At 42.1% G+C, this 8645-nt stretch overlaps 1 protein-coding gene and 1 long non-coding RNA gene across 2 annotated transcripts; both read left to right on the top strand.

Annotated features, from left to right (window-relative positions):
• On the top strand, positions 1-478 carry LOC122941711. The gene is made up of 3 exons (XR_006390503.1): positions 1-50; positions 180-359; positions 442-478. It is a non-coding gene; the product is annotated as an uncharacterized LOC122941711 (long non-coding RNA).
• A 35-nt stretch (positions 479-513) lies between these two features.
• LOC122941680 (oocyte zinc finger protein XlCOF6.1-like) lies at positions 514-8388 on the top strand. Its single transcript, XM_044299102.1, has 5 exons — positions 514-565; positions 649-798; positions 888-982; positions 1351-1453; positions 7666-8388. Exons 1-5 carry the CDS (start codon positions 532-534, stop codon positions 8325-8327), a joined length of 1044 nt encoding a protein of 347 aa, XP_044155037.1. The 5' UTR covers positions 514-531; the 3' UTR covers positions 8328-8388.
• The last annotated feature ends 257 nt before the right edge of the window (positions 8389-8645 follow it).

Below are 8645 nucleotides of genomic sequence, written 5' to 3'. Positions count from 1 at the left end.
AGAGTATAATAAATCTCACCCTAGAGATCCTCTTCCGTCTTACTGGAGAGGTGAGCGATTCTGATGATGTCACATTACATCATCTTATCTATGTTACTAACAGATGGACATGACTGGAGAGGTGAGGGACTCTGGAGATGTATGGAGTGATATGTATTACTGTGTCTCTCCATAACCAGGACTACACAGTAGTGAAGAAGACCTCTAGTGAGCGCTGTCAGGCCCCTGTGTCTGAAGGACGGGGAAGAACCCTGGGCCTAATCATGGGGCCTCCACCTCACCCCCTGATACATGAGGAAATCAATAGAGAGAAGATCCTAGAGATCACCAACAAGATGATTGAGCTGCTGACTGGAGAGGTGACACTGCTGGGAATGCTGGGACATTATACAGGAACACTATGAAGGGATCTGGGTGGTGACTGTATTATTGTGTTGTCAGGTTCCTATAAGGTGTCAGGATGTCACCATCTATTTCTCCATGGAGGAGTGGGAGTATTTAGAAGGGCACAAAGATCTGTACAAGGACATTATGATGGAGGATCACCAGGCCCTCATATCACCAGGTAATAGACCTGACTAAATACACATGTCCTCTTATTATCTGTATGTAAGGAATGAACTCCGTCACTGGATGTGTTTCCAACAGTTAAGGAAGAGATAAGAACACCGGAGAGATGTCCCAGTCCTCTTCTTCCACAGGATGGTTCAGAAGAACTTGACAATGTCCAACAGGATGATATGGTAGATGGAAATAAGGATGTTAAGATGGAGGACGACCGGCCCCTCACATCACCAGGTAATAGACATGACTAAATCCATACGTCCTCTCATTCTCATTATCTGTATGTAAGGAATGAATTCAGTCACTGGATGTGTTTCCTACAGTTAAGGAAGAGACAAGAACACCGGAGAGATGTCCCAGTCCTCTTCTTCCACAGGATGGTTCAGAAGAACATCACAATGTCCCACAGGATGATCAGGTAGATGGATTGAGTCCTCTTGAAATGTTCCCTATGATCTGTAGAAGGCTGTGAAGAGCTTGTGTTCAGTCTTGTTTTATCCACCAGTATTATATATTTACTCCTCGTATAATGAGAAAGGTGGAGATGGCAGGATTACAGCTGACCATAGACATGACATGTCTGGAGCTTCTCACAATTTTCTGCTTATGGAGACTGCTGTTCAGAATAAGGAACCAACAGGCTGGATTTATACAGGAGAACTGCAGATATTTGGGTCAGATAACTCCTGTTGTCCGATCATTTTTGGTTGTCTTCTCTGGTCATAAAAAAACCTTCCACATGACTTTTCCAACCGTCTGATGACTTTTACAATATTTGTTTCTCAGGTTGTGAATCCTGGTGAAGATCTGAACATCATATATGTTACAGAGACACATGTGAGGGGTGATGAGCAGAGTATAGAGGACATTCCTACTGATAACCGCCCAGGTGAGTAGTAACCACTAAATAAAGAGGGTAAAATATTAATGGGTGCTGGGACGGGTGACCATTGTATGTATAAACCCTAACTCTATAAAAAACAACAAGTAATTTAGAAATGAGTGAATCTATTCTAAACATATTCATTATGAATTTCACAAAAATTCGGCTACAAAATGAACTGTCACTGTCTCTCACCCCTGGGCGGCTACGAGTGACGCTCCACTTCAGAGCATGCATCAGTTCGGGTGGTCTGTACCTGCTGCTCTTCCTCTGCCTTCCTGGAGCAGGCCCAGGCCAGGGATCCTCTGTTCCTCTGCATGCTATTGTCTCCACTCTGTCTGCCATGCCTCTCCATCAGGTCTGTAGGGCACCCATGCTCACTGGCTCTTAAAGGGAAAGCATACACACCCTAATTCTCCCCAGCCTATGGCTGGTCATCTTTGGCTGCTTGAGGCTCCTTTCACTAGGGAGAGGTGCCTGACCAATAGTCTAGCTTGTTAGTTCCTTTGAAGATTCACTGTAACTGTTTGCCTGTGTACCAACTTTTGCCTGATTCCCAGATTCTGTCTCTGCCACCTGACCTGACCCGCAGTTGATTGCTGCTGCCTGACATTTGAGCTGTTTCACAGATTAGCATGAACTCTGCCTACCCTGACCTCACTCCATTACTGACTTCGAGTTTGCATGTTACCTTGGTGCTACGCACTGCTGTGTCTGATCCCCATGGGCCACCTGTCAACTACACCGGAACCACTTCAGGAGATAGCGATCTGGTGGTTCCCCTGCAGCAAAGTCCAGATCCCAGTATATGGGTTAAAGAGTAAATACCAGGGAACTGCCAGGAAAACGCCCTTAGGTTTAGCCCAAAGTCTAACCAGTCGGTTGATGCCGTCAGGTAAGTACATAACAGTAGGCATGCAATCTGGTCAGCTGTCCGTAAAACGTATCTTGTGGCTCTGGAAATGAGGCGCACTTCTGCATCTTCACTAAAATGTCATTCAGCAGGCAGGCTCCCTGACTGTCCATTTTTAAATATGGGGCAGGTCCTTCACCTAATTTTGTTTCATTAGGCAGTAATACTTCTGGCCAGGTGTCCGTAAAATGTCTTGTTGTTCGCTAAATGTGGGGTAGTTCCATGCATTCACCCAAATTTTATTTTCTGTGGAATTAATACTATTTGCCAGCTGTCTCATCATTCTCCAGATGTGGCATCGTTCCATGCATTCACCCAAATTTTATTTTCTGTGGCATTAATACTCTTTTCCAGCTGTCTCATCGTTCTCCAGATGTGGCATAGTTCCAAGTCTTCACCAAAATTTTATTCATTAGCCAGTAATACTTCTGGCCAGCTGTCAAATGTGTCCTGTAGTTCTCCAAATGTGGTGCAGTAGGTTTTCTGGCCAGCTGTCTGTTAAGTGTCTCATTTTTTAATAAACGTGCACTTTCTCCAGCACATACCCTGTTCCCTGACCCCATGGACTTCTGGGGAGGCAGACTGAAACCGTGGCTGGAACTGACCCAGTTTGCTATCCCCAGACTGTCTTTTCGGCCTCCAGCATACTGTCAAAGTTTACACCCAAGAAGGTAAAATTGTCCTGCAGAAGTGTCCAAAATGAAGACGAGCAAATTGATTCTGAACAAACTGGGTTCATTAAGAATTTTTCTGATTTGTTTTGGACAAATTGTAAAAAATGGTTTGCAGCGTCATTATATTCATTATACTACATTGACAGGGAAAACCACGAGGAGGAACTGGAGGCGAGGGCTCACCCTGATTGGCTCACAGGCTAACATACATCCCGAATCAGCCAATCAGGGGGGCAGGTGGCACTACCTCTGCAGACTGATATACTGACCTAAGGACAGTATACGAAGATTATTGGGTGAAAGGGAGGGGACAGTATAAGAAGATTATAGAGAGATGATAGGTGATAGGGAGGGACAGTATAAGAAAATTATAGGGAGAGGATAGGTGATAGGGAGTGTATATGAAGAATATAGGGAGATAATATGTTATAGGGAGGGACAGTATAAGATTATTATAGGGAGATGATAGGTGATAGGGAGGGACAGTATATTAAGAATATAGGAAGAGAATAGGTTATAGGGTGGGACAGTATATGAAGATTATAGGGAGAGAATAGGAGATATGGAGGGACAGCATAAGATTATAGGGAGATGATGGGTGATAGGGCGGGACAGTATATAAAGAATATAGGGAGATGATGGGTGATAGGGTGGGACAGTATATAAAGAATATAGGGAGATTATAGGTGATAGAGAAGGTATAAGAAGAATATAGGGAGAGAATAGGTGATAGGGAGGGACAGTATAAGAAAATTATAGGGAGAGGATAGGTGATAGGGAGTGTATATGAAGAATATAGGGAGATAATATGTTATAGGGAGGGACAGTATAAGATTATTATAGGGAGATGATAGGTGATAGAGAAGGTATAAGAAGAATATAGGGAGAGAATAGGTGATAGGGAGGGACAGTATATGAAGAATATAGGGACAGTATAAGAAAATTATAGGGAGAGGATAGGTGATAGAGAGTGTATATGAAGAATATAGGGAGGGATAGTATAAGAATATTATATGGAGATAATAGGTTAAAAGGAACAGTATGAGAAGATTTAAGGAGAATATGAGTTATATTTGGGGTATATTAAAGGGTATAGTCAGGGAGAAGGAGTGTATTTTCTGGCAGGCTACCATTAGCTCAGCTTCTGGCAACTAGTTTTACATAGCAGATTCCTGCAAAAACATGAGAAAACAGGAAACATTTTTATGATATTCTTGCAAGCACTCAATAATAGAATTTTTTAAGAAACAAGTTTCTATTTACTGTTTGTAATTGGGCATCTCAGTGCGTTATAGCCTTGTCACTGAACATACATTTCAGCAATATAAGGAGTAGATGCAACTGCATCACAGGACCTGGGAGCAGGACTGGGGTGCCGAGGCAACATACGGCCGGAAAAGCTGGAAAGACCAGATATACTTCTACTGTGGTCAGCTCAGGAACTGGTGTTGTCATTGATAGTGTAGGTGCAGACTCAAAATGTCCCAGACCTAAGCCAAGCTTGGCTGCCTCTAGCTCTGTGTGAGCAACTCCTGAATGGCATTTTTTCTCCACAAGGCCTGTACAGAAAACCACAGCCATGTGCAAGATCTTCAGGCCACTGGCGCCCAAACATGAAATAGGTATCGGGGCTCTATTGTAGCACATGAGGCGGCATCACCGAATCCTGTGGGAAAATACTGTAGAACTGACCAGCATTCCAAATTAAAACATGTCTGTCCTCCTTCTCCTGGTCTTTGTAGCAGCCAGCCCGCATCTCCAAGCAGTACAGTGGCCTTCTCCTCATCATTATCATCATTAGCTTCTTCTCCTACTCGGACTGTTCCTCCACTCCATTGTGAGACATCCGTTATGGAATGTGTGGCCACGGGAAAACTATTCCTGACCAGCAATAAGCTTGTGTGCAAGCTGAACTCCCGCCTCGCCAAGCTGCTGGAGGTGCAGTTGCTGCTGTAAAATGTGTGTGTTAGAGCAAATTCGTTAATGAAGTGGACACATTTCAGGAAAAAATTGATTTGTCACAAAGGCGAATTTCCTCACACTTTGTGGTAACAAATCAATTTTTCCTGAAATGGTGGTAAAGAAAAATACATACTCACCTCAGAGGTTACCGCGTCTACCCAGCGTGATGACGTGGTGACATCATCACGTCAGTATTAGTGAGATTTGGCACATAAAGATGGCCGTGGTGGCCTCTCCACGATCAAATGAATGAGGTGTGTATTTTTATTTTTTTACCTCTGATTAATTCCTGAAAGGCCTCAATCAGCATTGTAGCATCTAAGGGGTTCAATGACAGGGAGCGGCACGACATCATTGCGCCTGCTGCTTACAATGCAATGCAATTCATTATGAAGTACTTAATTACAAATCAAATCTCTTGTCGAAGTTCGGCTGTCACTGACGTTCCAAGACATACGTACGTCCCTGCGACAGTGAGTAGCAGGAGATCTTTGAAACTGGCAAAACGTGGTTTGATTTTACATGTTTACCTTGTGGATGAATAGGCGTCTGTGTTGTTCCTGGTACTGGCCACATCCTTAACCTCCAGGTGTTGCTATTGTGGTCATTTAACTTTCCCTATTTGTAGTTGTCTCTCCCACAATGCTCTGCGGTTTATAGCTTCAGTTGGACCTGTGGATAGCTGGTGTTTGGATCTCGGCTGAGTTTCTGGTGCTGCCATAGCTTCTTTGAAGTTAAGTGTTACCTTTGCCTTTGTATTTTGGCTTTTGGCTTTTCTGTGTGTTGCATTTCTTAGTTGTTTTGTATTAGGTCTTAGGGAGAATCCCGTTCATCCTTCCTTTTGGAGGAACAGTATGTCTCATTCCTGTCATTAGTACCAGGGTCCTTTAGGGTTAGATAGGACTTTAGGTATTCCTGTGTATGAACTCACCTACCTCTGGGGTCTGTTCATACTGGTGGTCAGTCAGAGATTTGATTAGGGTTTTCACTAGGAGGTGTCCATCTTCCTTCTCTAGTTCTCAGGCCTTATTTCCTTTTCCCTCCTATGTTCAGTGTGGGGGTTTCCCTCCCACACTAGAGCGTGACATTGGCGAAGCAGCCAAATCACATTTTTTAAAACTTCGCTCATCACTAATAATAATCCTTCAAACTTGTAGTATTCTTTCACTACTTCTGTAATCATACTGACTAGTTAAGCTTTATTGGCTCTTTGGTTTTTGGCCCTGAAATAGGACAAACATGTCCTCTAATTTTCTCAAATCCTCCGTTCTCTGAAGGTAAGCTTACAGTATCTGCTGTTTGAAAGAAAGAATGCAGAAACCAAGTCTTCTCTGAGTTTCCTCAAGAGCCATTCGGATTAAAAGAGGATAACACATACCAGCTTCCACAGGAGGATCTCTTCAATTGACAAAGTCTCTTGTAGCCTGTTATTCACATTGTCCAGTTTCAGCACCATGTCCTGGCAAGCAGCAGCATCATCATTTCCTAGCCATTTTGATGCTTCTCTAATCCCATCTTGATCATCTAATTCTTAGCGGCATCCAGTTGCCAAGGCAACTAGTGCCCGAAAATGACGTCAGACCTGGTGCTGAATGTATATTGTTTTCCTGATTCTTATTCCTGTGTGTTAATCCTGATCCTGTCCATGGAGATGTTTGTGACCACACTCCTGCCGTGTCCTTTTGATTGCCTGTTACCCAATGTAATTCTCCTGGCCTGGACCCATGGCTACATTTCTGATTTTGTTTCCATTTAATTCTCTGGCCTGTTGCATCCTGATTCTTCTCCTGATGATGGCCCTTGGCCCCACTGCAGACTTGCCTTCCAGTCAACACTACTGTCACGAATCCATGATTATTCTAGTAACCACAACCTGTGGATCTTCCTGCAGCAAAGTCCATCCCTCATTGCGGGAGTGAAGGGCAAAGATCAGGGGATTCATTAGACTCCACGTCACAGTTGAGTGTATACCAACAAATTACAGCTTAGAAAATCCACAAATTCCATAAATCACATATTTAGAAAATATTTGAAATAGTTATTTTATTATATATATTTTTATATGTTTTTTTTTTTTTTCAATATATTTTTCTAATATAACTTCTGAGCACATTTTAATAGCAGAACAAACATCAGAGCAGGTTAAACATTTAAAGTCTTCCACTGAACACTAGAGCTTACCTGTCGGTCAATAAATATATCCTGGCCAAACATATTTACTATAAATTTTATCTGTCAAAAATTATAATGTAAATCTGAGGTAGCTCATAGCCATGACTTCCTTGTGCATGACCATGCTACTCCTACTCTCTGCCTGCTCTGTGCTGAAGTGTATGCAACTGTAAGGGAGTAGGTGAGACAGACACCACCTAATAGCACTGACTTACAGGTCAATTTATGATTCTCCACTGAGCATTTCACTAGAAAAGAGAGGTGATGGACACACAAACATGAACCTATGAAAATAAATTCTGGCTTCGAAAAAAAAAGTAAAAACCTACAAGAGAACAGCTTTGTGATCTAACATCATGACCTTTTTGTCCTTGTTCTGAAGTCTATTGTTTGATTGTGATCTGTTTTGGCACCTCTGTTTTAGTTAGTGAAGAATGGAATTAGGTTTTCAAGGTTATTTTATTAGAAAATAATGCAGTAAGTTTTATTCTTGGCAGATGACTGTACCACAAGCTCAAAGGAACACCTGATATCTTCAGATTTTGCAGCAAATGATTGTGGTATCACAGAGGACACATTTTCAGAGCATACAGCATATACACCCTCAGCCCAACATAGCAACAATCTATCATCTCATCTTTTTCAATGGGTCCGATCTTTTACTTCATCACAGACTGTTAAGCAAAGCAAACAAAGAAGTGAACATCCAAGAACTCGCACAGGGGAGAAGCGTTATTCATGTTCAGAATGTGGAGAATGTTTTACTCATAAATCAAATCTTGTTACACATCAGAGAACTCATACAGGAGAGAAGCCATTTTCATGTTCAGAATGTGGGAAATGTTTTATCCAGAAATCGGATCTTGTTAGACATCAGAAAATTCACTCAGGGGTGAAGCCATTTTCGTGTTCAGAATGTGGGAAATGTTTTATCCAGAAATCAGATCTAGTTTCACATCAGAGGGTTCACACAGGGGAGAAGCCGTTTTCATGCTCAGAATGTGGAAAATGTTTTGCTTTCAGATCGTCTTTAATTGCGCATCAAATAACTCACACGGGGGAGAAGCCATTTTTATGTTCAGAATGTGGGAAATGTTTTACTCATAAATCAAATCTTGTTTCACATGAGAAAATTCACACAGGGGTGAAACCACCATAAATCCACCATATGCATCCGCTATTTCACATGAACAAACTCGTTATCAATTATTAATAAACATTTGTTTTTACATCTGCTTTCCTTGTGTTCAGGCCCACTTTTCTACATCCTTTAGCTGTTGCCTCAGAAACTATGGAGTTGCAGGAGAGCTTGTAGGTATTTGGTGTATAAATGGTGAGGGCACAATTACACTGTGTCTAACAGACTTTGTGGTATTTGATTAAACACATTAATTTTTGGGGGAAACTACATTTTAATATTAAAGTTTATTTTTTGGGGGGATATCTGAACTGATGAACTAGCCTCTGGATAGGCGAT

This window comes from Bufo gargarizans, chromosome 6 (genome assembly GCF_014858855.1).
Source record: "Bufo gargarizans isolate SCDJY-AF-19 chromosome 6, ASM1485885v1, whole genome shotgun sequence".
Taxonomy (NCBI): Eukaryota; Metazoa; Chordata; class Amphibia; order Anura; family Bufonidae; genus Bufo; species Bufo gargarizans.
The sequence above is the reverse complement of the archived record's forward strand: the minus strand, read 5'-3'. Positions and strand labels throughout refer to the sequence as shown.

Coding starts and splice junctions, on each gene's coding strand:
- LOC122941680 (XM_044299102.1), top strand. CDS start 532: ATGATGGAGGATCACCAGGCCCTCATATCACCAG. Junction 983..1,350: donor ATGTCCCACAGGATGATCAG/GTAGATGGATTG, acceptor TTTGTTTCTCAG/GTTGTGAATCCTGGTGAAGA. Junction 1,454..7,665: donor TCCTACTGATAACCGCCCAG/GTGAGTAGTAAC, acceptor TATTCTTGGCAG/ATGACTGTACCACAAGCTCA.